Below are 18,528 nucleotides of genomic sequence, written 5' to 3' on the forward strand. Positions count from 1 at the left end.
ATATGCATATTTCATTACTTTCATAGACGACCTTTCGAGGTATGGTTATGTCAATTTAATGAGACATAAATCTGAAGCATTTGAAATGTTCAAATTGTATCGTAATGAAGTAGAAAAATAAACTGAAAAGAGTATTAAAACTCTTCGATCAGATCGAGGGGGTGAATACCTTTCCAAAGAGTTTTTGACATATCTGGAAGAGAATGGGATTCTTTCCCAATGGACTCCTCCTGGTACACCACAGTATAACGGCGTGTCAGAAAGGAGAAATCGAATCCTGTTAGACATGGTTCGATCCATGATGGGGTTTGCGAGTCTACCCATATCCTTTTGGGGATATGCATTTGAGTCAGCCTGCTACATTCTAAATAAGGTTTCAAGTAAGTCGGTAAATAAAACACCACATGAGATGTGGACTGGACGTAAGCCGATGCTCTCTTACCTTAGGGTTTGGGGGTGTCCGGCGTACGTCAAACATTTAAAAACAGACAAACTTGAACCCAACTCTGACAAATGTTTCTTTGTCGGTTACCCTAAAGAAACTAAAGGATATTATTTCTACCTTGCTGAAGAACAAAAGTTGTTCGTAAGCAATAGAACAATTTTCTTAGAGAAGGAATTCATTGGTGAAGGAACAAAAAGCTCTAATGTTGAGCTTAGAGAAGTTCAACATGTAGAAGATCCGACACCATCTACTGAACTAGTTGAGTCGGATATGATTAGATCAGATCCAGAATCCATCTTAGATGCACCATTAAGGCGATCAGATAGAGTACCACGTCAGCCGGACAGATACTACGGTTTCTTGGTCCGGGACGGGGATCCAATCGAACTTGATGAAAACGATGAGGATCCGATCACCTACATGGATACAATACAGAAGTATGACTTTGATGCATGGCTTGGAGCCATGCAATCCGAAATGGAATTCATGAAGGTCAATGATGTATGGACATTAGTTGACCCACCCGAAGGAATTAAATCCATAGGATGTAAGTGGATTTTCAAAAATAAACGAGGCACAGATGGAAAAGTGAAGACCTATAAAGCCTGTCTGGTTGCAAAGGGATATCGCCAACGTTATGGTATTGACTATGACGAGACGTTTTCTTCCATGGCAATGTTCAAATCTATTCGGATTATGCTTGCGATAGCAGCACTTTTAGATTATGAAATCTGGCAAATGGATGTAAAAACTGCTTTTCTAAATGGAGATTTAGAAGAGAAGGTGTATATGATGCAACCTGAAGATTTTATATCTGCACATGAGTCTAAGGTGTGTAAGTTTCAAAATTCCATTTATGGATTAAAGCAAGCTTCTCGGAGTTGGAACATACGCTTTGATAAGGTAATCAAAACGTATGGCTTCATTAAAAATGAAGAAGAGCCCTGCATTTATAAATGGGTCAATGGTTCAGTAATCATATTTCTAGTTTTGTATGTGGATGACATTCTTTTAATCGGGAATGACATTCCTGCATTACAAGGAATAAAGGTTTGGCTATCATCTCAATTTGCCATGAAGGATTTGGGAGAAGCATCTTACATCCTAGGGATGAAGATCTATAGAGATAGATCTAAAAGATTGCTTGGATTATTCCAATCCACATACATTGATACTATACTGAAGAGGTTTAGTATGATTAATTCCAAGAAAGGCTATCTTCCGATGGACCATGGAATTAACCTCTCTAAAAGGGATTGTCCGACAACCCCTCAAGAAAGAGAGAGCATGGATAGAATTCCATATGCTTCGGCAGTGGGATCTATAATGTATGCCATGACATGTACTAGACCAGACGTGGCATACTCGCTAGGAGTAGTGAGCAGATACCAGTATGATCCAGGTAGCAACCACTAGAAGGTTGTAAAAACTATCCTTAAGTATTTAAAAAATACTAAGGACCAGTGGCTTGTCTATGGTGATTCTGACTTAAAACTTGAGGGATATACCGAGTCAAGTTTTCAGTCAGATCAAGATGATAGCAAGAGCATGTCGGGTTATATCTTTACTCTTAAGGGTGGTGCTATCTGCTGGAAGAGTTCCAAGCAGCATACAGTGGCAGATTCTACAGAAAATTGATACAAAAGAAAATATGGTTGACCCATTTACCAAAGTTCTCGACATCAAAGAGTTCAACGAACACAAGTCGAAGATGGGTATTAGATACTATGCCGAATGGTATTAGGCTAAGTGGGAGTTGTTGGGATTTGTATCCTAAATGTCAATCGTCAGCATATTGATGATTGAATTTTGTAAATGAATTGACAAATTAATAAAGTGTTATTTGGCATTATTCATCATTTCGTCTTCAAATGAACTCTTATATGATGAAGTTCTTAGAACTTATGTTATGATAAAGGAGGATTTATCTTTGAGTCCTTAAACTTGTTCACGACCAAATGATATGTTGTTACTAGGACGACAACATTATCGAGATTAGGTTGTTGTGTGACATATACGTTGGTTGTTCTCTTAACCAAGGAGTGAGGAGACACTGGTATGCCACACAGGTGAAGTGTAGGAGTACATTTCACCGAACGTGACCAATTCCGAAATGCTCTACTGTCGAGAGATGTTCCGAGTAGATATGGGTATAAGTTTGGCCCTCTGACCTGAGATCGCAACCGGTGACTAACAAGCAACTCACTGTAATTTGATACCGGACTACCTGAATTTCTAATTCAGTGACAAAAGGTCAGTGGGTGCAGTTAAGTACTTGCATGTCAGTTGTGAGTCGAGATGAAATTGACCCCTCCTGAAAATAGGAGATAATGTCTTCTGATTAATTTAGCAAAACCTTGGCCAGGGTAATCCCAGTGAGGAGTCACGGGATATCTAAAGTTAATCACATAATGGATGTACTAATTATAGGGTTGACAGTGAGATCTAAGTCATCCAAGCATTAGGAGTCAAAGGGATTGAATTATACAGTAATCATAGTCCAGGGTTCCAGAATATTTGCTTCGCATATATTCGGCTTATCCGGACTCGGGTCCCATTGCTAGATGGTCACATCGATTAGTATAGGAAGATGTTCCTATACTACTGGCTTAGTTCGAACCTATGAGGTCACATGCATAGAAATTTCTAGGTTGATCAAATGGCTGATTGATGATTAAGAATCATTCAGGGATAATTTGGTCAATTCGATTGACAAATTATCCTAAGCAAAAGTTGCATTAAAATAATTATTGAATTATTGAAGGATTAATTAGAAATTAGATTGCTAATGAACTTAATTTGATTGAGTAATTGGGCTTATGTTGAACCAAATTGAATAGGATTCAATTTGGGCTGCATCAGGGTTTGACCTAATTGGATTGGGTTCAACCTAAGTAGATTGAGCTTGACCAAATTGATGGGACTTGATCCAATTAGATTGGGCTTGATCCAAATCAATTAGAAGACCTTATTTGATGAGAATTATGAGTCCAAATAATTAGAATTGGATAAGGAGAATAATCCCTAAATTTTAGGAACCCATCCTTATCTTCTTGGAGAAGAATGATACCTTGATTTATCCCCAATATTTTTCATACCTATCCTCCTTATTTTTGGCCAAAAATTGGCATGAGAAGAGAGGAGGCGTGGGGCTATATTGTCTATAAAAATGGCACTTTAAATATTTCTATAAAGATTTAGATGAATTTCCTAATTTGTAGGGATTGCATAGTGCATGAAATAGGGTGGTCTGCGGCTGAACTTTGGATGCATGAATTCCTATCTTTTAGGGATCCAAAATGCACGAAATTTGGATATGTTTATCTTATCTTAGTTGCCAAACCACCAGAATTTTTTGGGGATTTTATCAGCTAAATTAGTTGGCTAAATTAGGTGTGAGGCGTGGGGTGGTCTTTTGGTCATAAAAGATCCCCATGCCTTGGGTTCAACATATACAATATTTAAAAGTTTCAAAAAATATTGAAAAAATTTTCTGAGAGCCTCCATCCCTGTGGATCTTATTAAATTGCTTAGTTTAATAGTCTTCACAAATTTTCTTTTTCAAATATTTTTAAAAAGAAAAACAACTGTACCCCAATCCCTGTGGATCGATATCCGTAATCACTATCCTACTAGATACGTGCTATTGCGTGGTCTTTAAAATTGACTATCAATTTTTGGCACCGTTGCTGGGGATTGTTAGTATAGTTGTTTTTCTTTTCATATATATATAAAAAAAACTCTTTAAAAAATATATATATATACATATATATCTAAAATAAAATAAAAATATTTTCTATTTTTGTTACTTTACTTATCTCCTTTTTCTCTCTTACTAATTTTTGATTTTTCTTTTGGTATTATTCGATCAGGAATCAAAGAGGAAATTTGGGACGATCAAAAAGGAAACTACTGGAAAAGAAATGCTGTAGAGGTTTGCTTTAAAAAAATTACTGGAGAAATTTTCTTTGGTAACATCTGAACCTTTCTTATTTAAATTGATTTCCAATTAGCCTGAAATTTTATGGTGATTGTTTGATTTTAATTTCAGCAAAAGTGTGAATGCATGCTTGATACACATACACCAATTAATCTGCACATAGTAAGGGCTATCACCCCAACAAGATAAGAACTGGATTTCATCACCAGATTCTTGCCCAAATTAGGTGAATCAATTATCACATAGCTATCACTTTAATTAAAATCAATTAGACATTGGCCCCTAGGGACATTCGAGCTCAATAGGACGAAGATCACCGAAAGTTGCACCAATTTCGCTATGTGGCTTAGTTGATGTCTAGGCAAGCTTTGTCCCTATAAGGAAGACAGTTCATCTGTTCGAGGCAAGTGGTTTTTAAGTGGGACCTTTGCGAACGCATCGTGACCCCCCCACTTACCTGGGAGCTTACCTGGTCAACTCAGTTCATTAGACCGGATTGGAGGCTTAGGTGCTCTCTTCAAACCAGTTAGGAGCTGTCTAGATATTTTAGGGCAAATACAAGAATTTGATGTGTTTTTCTTTTAGTGCATGCTTGACTTGACTGATCAGAAGAGTATTAGTGTATGCTAGGGTGTCATTCCAGATCTCCTGAATTAGTACCTTTTGATTCTGAAATAGAGCGTTCTATTAGAGACCTTCGAGCCGAAATCCGTACCTATAGAACCATAGGATCTGCTCCACCTGTCGAGATGGCTGAAGCACAACCCAAGCTGTTAAAGGAGTACTTTACTCCTTCCATTTATACCTCTCCATCTTGTATTCGACTACCTGATACCAACTGTTGCTGTACAGTTTGAAATTAAGTCTAGTGTCATCCAAATGCTTCCCTCTTTTTATGGACTCAACAATGAAAACCCATACAAATATTTAGATGAGTTCCTTGAGATATGCACTACTGTTAAAATTCAAAACTTCACTGATGATGCTCTGAAACTTAGGTTATTCCCTTTCTCTCTTAAGGATAAAGCTAAGCAGTGGCTCCATTTATTAGAAGCCAATTCTATTCTTTCATGGGCTCAAATGCAACATGAATTTCTAAAAAAATATTTTTTCATAGGAAAAACGAACCAATTTAGGCGTGCTATCACGAGCTTCTCCTAATCTGACGGAAAAGAATTTCATGAAACTTGGAAAAAATTTAGAGATTTACTCCAAAAATACCCGCATCATCAAATACCCAAATGGCAACTAGTGCAATGCTTTTATGATGGGTTGTCTGAACGAAACCGTCAGATGGTTGATGCTTCTTGTGGGGAAACTTTCATGCTTAAAAATGAGCATGAAGCATGGGAATTATTTGAAAATCTCAATGAAAACTCCCTCCACCATGCTTCCTGTTCTCGTCAAGCACCCCCGAGTTCTCAAAGAAAAATGACCATTTCTGAAATAAGTCATTCTATGAACCTGTCTAGCAAGGTAGATGCATTATCCCATAAGACTGACCAACTGATGATAGGAGGACATGTCGTTAGCTCTTCCCAAGCACAAGTGTGTGCTATCTGTTCTAGCCCATCCCACCCTATCCATGAGTGCCCTTCAGCACCCCAATTCTCCGAACTCGTGCAAGAACACATCAATGCTGCTCAAACACAACCCAGACCGGGTAATGACCCATTTTCCACTACATATAACCCGGGATGGCGGAATCATCCCAACTTTTCTTAGAAGCAGCAAGCTTCTAATACTGCCAAACCCTACTTCCAAAATTTTCAAAACCCTCAGAATTTTCAAATCCCACAAAATATTCATCCCTACCGTCCTTCGACTCAATTTCAACACACTCCTCCTCCACCCCATAGAAACACAGCCTTTGAGGAGAAAGTGTTGACCGCTCTTCAAGGTTTGGAAACCATTACACAATTGGTGCACTCTCACATGCAATCCATCGCCAAGCTAGAATCCCAAATGGGGCAACTAGCTAATGCATTAAACAAGCGAGAGGAAGGCAAGCTTCCGAGCCAACCAGTGAGTAATCCTAGGGGACAATACATGGCTCAAGAAAATCAATTAAATACAATTCATCATGAACAAGCCAATGCTTTGACTACCCTAAGGAGTGGACGTGTAGTAGACAATAAGATTGGGAAGGGAAACAATAAGGAAGGTAAAAAAGAGGAGCAAAATGTATCACATGAAAATCTAAAACCTTCTTCTTCTTCTTCAACTAGTCCACCTTCTGCCAAAACTCACATTCCAAAAGTCCCATTTCCTAAAGCTCTTAATTCACCCTCTCCCTTTGGCAAAAAGGGAACTTCACTAGAGGAGATGATGGAGGTTTTCAAACAAGTCAAAATCAACCTCCCGCTTCTTGATCCTATTAGACAAGTTTCCTCCTATGCCAAATTTCTCAAAGTCCTTTGTACCCAAAAACGAAAATCTAGGACACATGTGCCTAAAAAGGTCTTCCTAACTGAGCAAGTGAGTTCTATTCTCCAACACAACACCCCTCCGAAATTCAAAGATCCTGGTGCTCCCACCATCTCCTGTGTCTTAGGAAATAATTTTATTGATCGAGCACTCTTAGATCTAGGGGCAAGTGTCAACCTTTTACCTTACTCAGTTTATGAGAAACTTGGGTTAGGTGAGTTAAAACCAACCTCGGTATCCCTTTAATTGGCTGATCGATCTATAAAAACACCACGTGGGATAATTGAAGATGTTCTTGTCAAGGTAGACAAATTCTATTTTTTAGTAGATTTTATCGTCCTTGATATGGAACATGAGCCTAATCCTAAGAAACAAATCCCCGTGATCCTTGGGCGCCCCTTTTTAGCAACAGCCAATGCGTGCATCAATTGTAGAACGGGGGTAATGAACATATCATTTGGGAACATGAAGGTAAAATTAAATGTGTTCAATACGGCCAACCAACCTGCAAAAAAAGTTGAGTGCTTCCTAATAGACAAAATGGATGATCTTGTAGAAGAAGCACTTCCCTATATTTTGGCAGATGACCCTCTGAAAACATGCTTGAGCCATTTTGACTTTGATATAGACAAGGCCATAGAAGCAGTCAACTTCTTATCCGACAATCAGTCTCCCACAAATTTTCTTTCTTGGATAACTCGGCATGAACCCGATATGATTTGATAAAGATGCGCTGCGTCTGGCTGAAGACGTTAAACTAGCGCTTGTTGGGAGGCAACCCAATTTTCGTAGGTCATTTTTGCATTTTTTTTCCTTTTTTCACATTTTTCTTATCATATTTCTTTTCAGGAGTCCTCATATTACTGATGCCACTAAGGTAAAATGCTTCTATCCTCCATATGCATCATATTTTCGTCCAAAATAAAATATAAATAAATAAATAAATAAATAAAATAAAAATAAAAATAATAATATAATATATTTTTAAAAAAAATAAAATAAAAAAATATTGAGGACAATGTCTGATCTAGGTTAGGAGGTATAGGATTCGAATTTTTGAAAAAATTTTTCGCATTTTCGCATTTTTGAAGACATTTTTCCAAAAAAAAACCTAATTTCTATGCCTTAGTGCTGAAATGATAAACACACGAAGTATATAAAATCTAAAAAGCCCAATGACTAGTCAGGAGTAAGTCAATTTGAGTTCTTTTTATTAAAAGTTCTTTTAGCGAGTTGTAAGATAATTTTTACTTTGGAATTTCACAACACACATGGCCTGCACTTCTAAGGGTTAGGTTCAACATTATGTTGTTAAGTCTGGTAGCAACCTTGAGTCCTGATGAATCATATATATCTAATTCACTTTTATCTCAAATTAAAAAAAAGAGAGTGAATTTAGTCAGATACATCGAAAAGGGCTACGTATCGTTATAGGTCAGCGGGCTTGTGATGAGGAACCCGAGCATAGGTCCGTAGGGGAGTCTTGATGCCCAACACCTTATGCCATCTGGTGTGGGAGTGTTGACTGAATGCTCGCTACACGGAGGAATCATTACAAGAGTAAAAGTGTATAATTATAAATATAAAATAAAAATTAAAAAAAAGAGAGAAAAAGAAAATAATATTGATCTTGAAAAAGACGATAGTGTGAAAGCCGTCGTTGTAAAAATTTGAGTAAACTGGAATATTACAGATAAAGCCCATAAGGTATTAAAGTAAACATCCACAACTCTCGAAATCCTACAAGATAAGATGATTTTAAATCAGTGAATAGGTCTTATCTGACCAATTCTTGGAAACTACTAGCTTTAGCAGTATTTTGGAGAATCTAAAGCCTTAGCTTGTGTATGGTCCAGATATCACCAAGCACCCAAGTATAAATAAACCTTACAACTCTCTAACGGAAGCTTAATAACCTCAACTTGAATTGCATCTTAACCTAGGACTTGGGCTGACTTATTAATTAAAACTTTGTATGCTTTTGAAATTATTGGCACTTATGCATTTGGAATTAGATTTTATAAAATAATAAAATAAAGTCTTTGGGTAGGGACAGCAGTTTGTGAGTATCTGCGTCGGAAACCCTCACGAGACAAAACTCGTCCACTAGGGCCACCTAGGGGTTTAAAGCCTTATTGCATACGGTAAATGCAATCGCGATTCCTGCGAAAGTGAGTTAGTTTTTATTTTGCTCGAGGACTAGCAAAAGTAGGTTGGGGGTGTGATAAGTGCTAAATAATGCATAAATTAATATCTTATTCATAGCACTTATCATTATTTTAATTCACATATTTTGTAAATTTAACTAAAAAAAAGTGTTACCTTCATCATTGCATTTTAATAAATTAAAGGTAATTCGTGTTTTACTTATTTATTTACTGGTCAAGTTTAATGTGTGCAGGTCGAGTCGAACTAATTGGGATGATGTCTGAACTAATGTGTGTAGGTCGCGTTTGCAGCTGAACCCATGTCCACGTCACCCTTTAAGTGCTTAGAGATCAAGCTTCCACGTCATCCCATTCCTCTCCTGTTTTAAGCTTCCAAACAGAGTCAACCCCAATCCTCTTTTCATCACGAATCATAGCCACGTTTGTTGAGTCCAGCATCCACCACCCTAGCTCTTCCGAAGCCCCTGCATCCCAACTCATCTCTCATCCTATTCTTCGGATCAATCCAGTGAACCCAAACTCCCAGCCGATTCTAGCTCTCTTCCATCCTTATCCAATCGCAAGATCAACTCCCAGCAAATCTTAGCATCTGCATCAAAGGATCAAGTCTCCCCTAGCCGTGAGCTTCATCCAAGATCATCCCCTGCTCCCAACCAAAAGAAATCAAAAATTCAAACCCAGCCGGTGAGCATCTCTTCCTTATCCGAATCCCCTGTGTCGTGGATTCTCTTCTTCTTCCGCGATAAGATCAGCTCCTCCCAGCTGAGATCCCAACGTCTCTCCCCTGCATCCAATAGGTTCATCTTCATCTCCAATTAGAAATCCTTCATCCTAAACCACCAATCTTCATCCCAACTGCATTGTCTCCTGTTCCCGCAACCGTACGCGTCTTCCTCATTTCTGGATTTCCTCCCAGCTGCAACCGGCCATCTCCCAGCATCCCAGATCTCCTCCGCGTCCGAGTATTCCGTGGACAGTATCTGGATTAGTTCCATCTCTAGCTTTTCCTCCTTCCACAGATAACTCCCAGCTCATTCCTCCCGTATCTTCACCTCTAATCCTCCTAGCGGAACAGCCTTCCATTTCTTCCCCTGTTTCGGAAACAAAACAGAGTTCATCCTCCTTCCCGAGCTTATCCTCCCAAGATAGACTGAATCCAACATCTACCCATGGATAAATTCCAGCTCATCTTCTCCACATCCTCCACGTTGAAGCCCTTACAGATTCCTCTCAGCCGTGAGCAACATTCCAGCTCCCCTGTTATGCGTATCTCCTCCTTCCCGAGCATCTCCTCTCAGCCGAGATACTCTCAACTTCATGACTTCCTTTTCTTCCGTGATTCAGCCTCATCCTCATCTCCGAATCTCCCAGCTTCAGCCGTTCATTTCGCATCCTAGCTCCCTCCCAACTGCATGCGGATTAGACCTATGCATTGATCTAGCTCTCACAGCAAAGAACAGAGCAACCCGTCTCCCTTACGTTTGGAAGATAGCAACCGTCCGCGATCCAAGATTTCCTTCCGGATCATCTCCCATCATCCGTGGAAGAGATGAAGCCTCCACGAGCATATCCTCCCATTCGGATCAGCCACAGAGGAGGAGAGAGAGGGAGATTCCAGCATATAAAAGGAAGAGACTTCTCTTCCTTGCGAACCATCTCTTCTCAGGAGTTCCCACCGAAGTAAAAAGGAGAGAATAGTTTGGGGTATTGTGGGAAGAAATTCCTACAGAAAAAAAAGAAGAAGAAAAGAAGAGATGAAATGCTAAGGGAGTTCCCATCGAATCCAGTGCAGGGAGAAGACAGAGAAAGAAAGGAGATAGTCGTGATGGGAGCTTATTGCTGTGCTGCTGCTGCCGTCCACCACTGCATGGAAGCCTAAGCTCTTCACTAGGGCCGGATGCAGCTCTAACAAAGGGACAAGGGTTTTATATTTTTAATTTTATATTCTTGGAGTTGTATGAATTTATTGTTTTTAATGAATATCTTCTTTTATTTCATGTTTAATTTCTGTAATTTTAAGTATGACGTTTATACAACTGTTCTTCATGATCACTAAGTTAATAGAAGATCACCCATGCATAGGGAAGATGTAGTGTTCTGCCACATTAGTTTAGGGTAGACATTTTATGCCAACCGAAGATGGATGTTCCTAAATTACTTTTGTGAGATTTTCTTTGAATGCTTATTAGGCTTTTAGCCAATTTGCATGTTAATCCAAGAATAAATTAAAAATACAATTAAACCTTGTTCCAATGTTAGTGGTGAATTTCTTGCCCTAGGTTTCTCCCAAACTGATATCATTTTAATTGCATTTCTTATTAAATTGCTTAGTTTAATAGTCTTCACAAATTTTCTTTTTTAAATATTTTTAAAAAGAAAAACAACTGTACCCCAATCCCTGTGGATCGATACCCGTAATCACTATTCTACTAGATACGTACTATTGCGTGGTCTTTAAAGTTGACTATCAGTGCCATCTCCACTCATGATGGAAGCGGGCCATACCTCCTCTACCTGGGTGCCACAACCGAGACTATAAATAATCTCATCAGGTAACGCCTAAGAAACTTTTGGCTGGACCAACTGAGCACCACTCTAACTTGATCGTCGGAGGACCTTCACCGAAAGCACAGGTGAAACTTTGTGCAGGTACACTGTCGCACGGGAGGTGGCTCTTATCCTCTTCCTCCTCACTTCAGTAGCTCCCTTGACTCTTCCGGCGTGGTCACCCTCGGGCCAAATTTGAACCACAACAGTCATGATATTGAGTTGATATTTATATTTGGTTTGCTTGTGGATGTGTAGATGCAGTTTTTATGTTTTATCGTTATAATTATGAACTAGGTTTAAATTTTAATTATACAAAAAAAATCGAATCATAGCCATCACCAATAGCCTTCTCACACCCCCTTACCAAAAAAGAAAGTGGAGTTTTAGTGACCATTAACAATTCATCACAAAAAAAAGTTTTGAGTGGCAAAGGCAAATCGTCATTAAAAAAAAAAAAAAAGTTGTTAATTCCTTATCAATTCATTCTTTTAAGGCTATTTGCCAACCATTTCTTAATCTTTTGTCACCAAAAACCTTATTTTTAAGTTTGCTTTTAGGGAGAATTTATCCTCCGCCACTAATCGTATAAGATTTTTGTGATGAGCAAACACTCGTCACAAAAAAATATTGTTAGTAATGAAAATCAATCCTCATAAAAGTTAATTGCTGTTCACTAATTCTTTATCACCTCGTCATTTTTGAGTTATTTACTAATAATTTTTCATACTTTTGTCACCAAAAAAATCATTGCAAATATTTGTCTTTAATGACCATTTCTTTTTTCATCACTAATTGTAACAATTTTTTGTGACCAACAACCTTAATTATTTCACCAAAAATACCAGAGAAGGTCCTTTATGAATATTGGTAAAATATTGAATTAGTCCCATAACCTCTTTTTTTTCTTCAGAACAAAAAGTAACATTCAGCAATCAAGCAAAAGACATGCTTAAGGACCACACATTTGACACAGAATGCAAAAACAGCGTGCCTACTCATGATGCAAAATAAAACAATTTTAAGACTTTATGAACTATTGTTATGGCTAAAGCAAGGATGGACACCATATTCATTTTTACTATTTATACTTAATTATATTTATAAATTATTTCCAATTCAATTTTCTCTGGCTCTTGCTATTGAAAATAACAAAAATGGTGTAGGACTTAGATACTCATCATTTTTGTATGTTATCTCTATTTTATTATTACTAATTCATAACCTTTTCTTTTTGCATATATATGTTTAAATCTTTTATTTGACCTCTGGCATGTAGCTTATGCTTATTATAGTGGTTTAGCAAGTCCCATACAATTACAACTGGTGGTCAATAGTACTTGGTATGTCTAGATATGCAGCAAAAATTCACTACGATGAGTAAAGATGAACGAGAGCTGGGATGAAGAAAATCATATATGCCAAAAAAATCTAGAGTAGGCAGTCAATGCATTAGACCGAGCCAGGGGCTAACCATGTATATTAAAAAGTAATTGGAGAGGATCTATGAAAATTTTAAAAAAATTAATTATCAAAATAATAAAATTGTAAAATTAAAATAAAAGCTTATTATATCTAGTCATGTCAAATGGATTACAAACACTGCCCCTCAATTTGTACCATGAATATGTGTATTTATTGAACAAGAAATATTTTCTAAGCAAAATTTACAAGTTTTAAATAATTTTTAGTTATTTTATCAATAAATAATAATTTTAAAATTTTAAAACTTTATGAAAAATTTAATGATTTAGAAAATATTGTCATGAATATGATATGCTGTATTAGTTGGTATCGATGCGTATCGGATATATTATACTATATTCATACCAAATTGGTATGTCGAATGGGAGGATGATGAACCAATTTTACCACTAGTGCGCGCTTTTTTTTTTTTAATGATGAACTATGATTCTAGCGCCAGTGTTCTTTTCTTCCCCTTTTTTTTAATTAAATTTTCTAATGGTAAGCCTGATAAGTATTAGTCTTAGAAAGAACAATTTACCTAAAATATTGATGTAATATTTAATTTATTTTTTATGGTGTGGGCCGGCGTTACACAACGTTACAAGGCCGTGGGCCACCGGTGACCATAAGCCCGCATCATTTTGGCGGTTAATATACGGACCTCCCTAGAAAGATGGACGGTCAAGATCAACCTGAACCCGCGATACGCCCCGCCACGAGACATTCCGCTATAAATCCTCTCCAAAAAGAAACCCTAACCCAGCTCCCGAATCCCCTCCCTCCATACACCGCGCCCGCTTCTGCCGTCTTTGCCTGAACCCTAACCATATCCGCCGCTTCCCCCGCCGCGCCGCCGTCACCATGCAGATCTTCGTGAAGACCCTCACGGGGAAGACTATCACCCTTGAGGTGGAGTCTTCCGACACCATCGACAATGTCAAGACCAAGATCCAGGACAAGGAGGGCATCCCTCCGGACCAGCAGCGCCTCATCTTCGCCGGAAAGCAGCTCGAGGACGGCCGGACCCTCGCTGACTACAACATACAGAAGGAGTCCACCCTCCATCTCGTCCTCCGCCTCCGCGGCGGCGCCAAGAAACGCAAGAAGAAGACATACACCAAGCCAAAGAAAATCAAGCACAAGAAGAAGAAGGTCAAGCTTGCCGTGCTCCAGTTCTACAAAGTGGACGACTCCGGCAAGGTCACCCGCCTCAGGAAGGAGTGCCCCAACGTCGAGTGCGGCGCCGGGACCTTCATGGCCAATCACTTCGATCGCCACTACTGCGGCAAGTGCGGCCTGACCTATGTCTACCAGAAAGCCGGAGGCGAGTAAGTGAGCTAGGCTTCTCTCGATCTCATCTCAATCTTCCTTTCTATCCATAGGGAGAGGAAAGATGGAATATTGTGCAGAGGGGCGGTGAAAAGTCGTTTCCTTTTTAGGTTTTATGTGGTATTAGGGATTTTGGCTTTATATTGGTTGGTTAAAAGCCTTAGGGTCGGGTTTCTGACTTGGTTTTTTAATATTTGATGGATTTTGTCATTTATGAAATATGGATGGTTATGAAAAGATTTGGTTTTTAATTCATATGGTTGCTTGGTTAATTGATTACTCAGTACTTTTAAACAGTTGCAGTGATGTGAAATCTGGTTAGCTATTGGAGAATGTTTGATGTCAGGGATTTTGGATTTCTATTGGTTTTGTTAAATGTTATAGATCGGCAGACCAGTGAGAAAGAATCTGTGGGCTGGTTTTTATTTTTTAAAATAAATCTTGGCTTATTTATGCGAAGTGGAATGGTTATGAGAATCTTTGTTTTTGATGTGCCATGGTTACTTGAAATGCTTGGTTCATGGATAATTGACGCTGGTTTGGAATGTGTTTTCTTTGATATTCTTTGATGGTGCTGGTTTGTCTAATGGTTATTGAGTGGGAGGATGGTGAATTAGGTTTCTGTTTTTGTTTGTTTTTATAGATGTCTATCATAACATGGATGGCTACGGTGGATTGGTTCTTGATATCATATAAACTCTGATAATGTCTGCTTTGTGGATGACAGTCTTTGTAAGCTTTTTCTGTGAATGATAGTGGCATTGTTGAATCTGGTTTTGTCAAATGGTTATTAAGTGGGAGGATGGTTAATTAGGTTCCTGTTTTTGTTTGTTTTTATGAATTTGTCCATAACATGGATGGCTACGGTGGATTGGTTCTTGATAGTGATATAAACTCTGAGAATGTCTACTTTGTGGATGACGGTGTTTACAAACTCTTTCTTTGAATGGCAGTGGCATTGTTGAATCTGGTTTTGTCAAATGGCTATTAAGTGGGAGGATGATGAATTAGGTTCCTGTTTTTGTTTGTTTTTATGAATTTATCCATCATAACATGGATGGCTATGGTGGATTGGTTCTTGGTACGATATAAACTCTGAGAATTTATAAGCTCTTTCTTAGAATGGCAGTGGCCATATAGAATCTGGTTAGTAGTGTAATTTGGTATGGATCCTTTATTTTTGCTCATGCCTTGATGAATTAATTCCAAAAGTAATGTTCTTTATACAAGTTTGTTCCACTATGTTTATTTTTGTTGGAGTGGTTGTGAAATTTCGACCTTTATGCTGTTGTTTATGTATTCATAATATGTAAGCTTTATAGTTTATTACTGTATCGTAAGGTTCTACTTTTGTTTTATAGCATGTTAACAAGCAAGAACTGCTCATGAGTCATGACTGAGTTCCAATGTTTTTCTACCAACTAGATTTTTGTGTTTGGAATAATTTTTGTTTTTGCTAAATTTCTTGATTTGCAATTTAGTCTTTTACATGACTATGTTCAGAACTTTTGCAAATGCAAAGATGTATATGCACGAGTTATCACAATATTTCATATTACACAATCTATTATTTCTTTGATATTGATTATTTATGGCAATCTACAGTCTTCTAACTTATTTAATCAGAGTGACTCTCTCTCTCACTGTGTCCGTTTGGTTTTGGACCTGTTTTTTTTTTTCACTTTGTCAAGCATCATTTTCATCTAGCATATGCTGATATTATCTTGTTACTAATATGAGCTAGCCATTTGCGTAGCTCCTATGCCATTGAATTTGGAAAACTTGTTGAATGTACCTTGGTTGTAACTTCAATTTTTACCTTTTCTTTACATCTAATTAAAATTTATACTATTTCATCATTCAAGTTTTTGGAGATGAATTGAAATTTTCTTTGCATGTATATCGATGGGCTTGAGTCAACTTTACAAACATTTTATTGTTGATTCGGGTGGCAGGTGGCAGTTAAGTTGGTCATAAACAGAATGAAATTTGAGCAATGTGGTGCTTAGCTATCGTGCCCTTGTCTAATTAAGTGGCCTTGGGCATCCATTTGATAGCAAAATGTACATTTTGTCTGATGCAGAAAAAGAAACTATTTTAGGCCCTTAGGGGGCCTTGTACTTGTCTTCCTTTTGGCTAGCTTGATTTGAATTGGATGGGAGCTCATTGAGAAGCTTGATTTTTTGATGCAAGTAGCACGGAGCACTGTGAGTCTGGAATCTTTTGCAAGCTTAAGGTTTTTTTCTTCTTATTATTGTAAAATAACTAGTATTGATGCATGATGATGCTAAGTTGTTTGATACAAATTTGTTGTGCTGTGTAAATGTAAAGTTGCTCATTTGACTCATGAGTTGCGTTCCGTACCAGGACTAATAGGCATGTTCTTGTTTAATGTTTATCTGTTTCATGGTTGCACTTAATAGTCAATTTTCATGCTGAAGTGAAATGTAAGAGTGCAGGATTGTCTAGGTGGCAAGTGGTGATTGTTTGATCGAGCAAGTCCAATGCTACAAGCAAGATCACATGGCCATCCTCATCTGTTACACATACCTTAGCAGTCAACTATTCCGTCCTCATATGATTTTGGTAGGCCAAGCCAAGCACTAATTTGTGAAAGACCAAAAAGTGTATTGACCTTTGCATGCTGCCGTAGTTTGCTTCCATGTCTAAACCTGCCAGCCTACCATAGGTGAAGCTAGTCACCATCACCAATCACTCATCATCCTATCCAAACATATGGCTTCCAATGCATGCCTAGTGTTCACCATTCTCGCCACCCTCATCAGCATAGATGCTGGGGACTCTGATATCACATTGCACATTGGATTTCATAGTCCCAAATCGAGTCATCCTAGATGCCAACTTCTTCACCTTCAAAGGGCTCGGGCAATCTCTGTTGAGCTTACCGAGACATGCACTGTACATGGTGATGGTGCTTACCAGGCAGTGTCTCATATGCAGTCCTACAACAGTGTAATGGGAGTGTCAATGCACCACACACCCATCCTCGCTGTATTGAGCTCTTGTTTTGCTGTGGAAGGGTGGCTTGAGGTTGGGCTTATTGATTCCAACAGCACACGTTTTCCCTCAGGTTCTTTGAACTGGAGACATGTTTGTGTTTCCTAAGGGCCTGGTGCACTTCCAAGTGAATAGAGACGCCAAGTATCCAGCCGAAGCAATATTAGCATTTGGCAGTGCCAATGCTGGCACAGTGGTTATGCCCAAGACCTTGTTCGGCAGTGTAGTCAACAAGGAAGTGTTGGCTAAGTCCTTCAAGACGAATGCTCAAACTGTCGACAAGCTTATTTCAGCTAACATGGGCTGATTTATTTGATCCTCTTAAGTTTATTGGCCTCTTGTTGTGTGGGATTTTTCTTTTTCTTTTTAATCTGCTAATTCTTTGTTTCAAGTGTTGTCTGTCAATCGGAAAGCAGGCTGTAAACTTTCAGGTTTCGCAATGCTTTGCTTCAATTTCACAAAATCCATCTCTCTCTCTATCAAATTCACAATATCCATTTCAATATTCTTTCGTCATCCAATAAATCATAAGCCTTAAATATTTTCCTAATCTTGGACTGCCACTGTCTTAAACTGTTAGTAACTATACAATATTGAATCAAGTGTACTCGGATTAGGTGAGATTGTGATCTTGAACTATGAGTAACCTTGTTAGTGGCACAAAGAGAGGAGAGTATATCAAAACTTAAATGGTTGATTTACTAAGGCTATGGGGTTTCTATATATGTGCTTTGTTTGAGATCTCATAAAATGGAAAGAATTTTCAGCCAATGTCCACGTTGTTAGATTGTTTTAGCACCTTGTGCCTTGACTCTATCCTCTTTCAGTTCTAACTTAACTTTTTGAAAGAAACATCTCTCTGAAAAAGCTGCTGAATTAGGCAGATTTTTCGCCATATTACCTGGGTCATCAACTCCTGGGACTTCCAGTAAAAATCTAATGGCTGGACCTCTAGAACACAATCATTAGAAATAAAAATATTAACAGAGAAGAAGCGCTTGCCAATCTGATAGGCAATGTCTAGTGATGGATTCCACTAGGTGCCCATGCAATATTGCTGGACTCTGATTTGTGCCAGAAGCCTGATGCTGGTTATGTTTGTCCAAAGCATGGTTTTGGTGCCAAAGTTGATTCCAGTCTTCACTCCTTAGTGTTAAAGTGTTTCATATTGAAGCCCAAAAGAATTT

At 38.3% G+C, this 18,528-nt stretch overlaps 1 protein-coding gene across 3 annotated transcripts; it reads left to right on the forward strand.

The window, feature by feature from the left end:
- The first annotated feature begins 13,731 nt into the window (after nucleotides 1–13,731).
- On the forward strand, nucleotides 13,732–16,670 carry LOC103696584 (ubiquitin-ribosomal protein eS31 fusion protein-like). 3 transcript variants are annotated; one of them, XM_088710631.2, is made up of 2 exons: nucleotides 13,732–14,322; nucleotides 16,407–16,670. In XM_088710631.2, the coding sequence occupies exons 1-2, from the start codon at nucleotides 13,856–13,858 to the stop codon at nucleotides 16,471–16,473; spliced, it is 534 nt and encodes a 177-aa protein (XP_088566757.2). In that variant the 5' UTR covers nucleotides 13,732–13,855; the 3' UTR covers nucleotides 16,474–16,670. The 3 variants fall into 3 exon arrangements, with proteins under 3 accessions (XP_088566757.2, XP_008776477.1, XP_088566758.1); XM_008778255.5 differs by having other exon boundaries at nucleotides 13,733–14,322; nucleotides 16,279–16,419; XM_088710632.2 differs by lacking the exon at nucleotides 16,407–16,670 and having other exon boundaries at nucleotides 13,734–14,578.
- Nucleotides 16,671–18,528: the final 1,858 nt, after the last annotated feature.

The sequence above is a fragment of the Phoenix dactylifera genome, chromosome 14 (genome assembly GCF_051530095.1).
Source record: "Phoenix dactylifera cultivar Ajwa chromosome 14, Ajwa_hap1_PhDact_Kaust_v1.1, whole genome shotgun sequence".
NCBI lineage: Eukaryota > Viridiplantae > Streptophyta > Magnoliopsida > Arecales > Arecaceae > Phoenix > Phoenix dactylifera.

What these genes read in the sequence shown, in the direction of transcription:
- LOC103696584 (XM_088710631.2), top strand. Translation starts at nt 13,856, where the DNA reads ATGCAGATCTTCGTGAAGACCCTCACGGGGAAGACTATCACCCTTGAG. An exon ending in TACCAGAAAGCCGGAGGCGA is followed by an intron (nt 14,323 to 16,406) that starts GTAAGTGAGCTA and finishes TGTCTGATGCAG; the next exon opens with AAAAAGAAACTATTTTAGGC.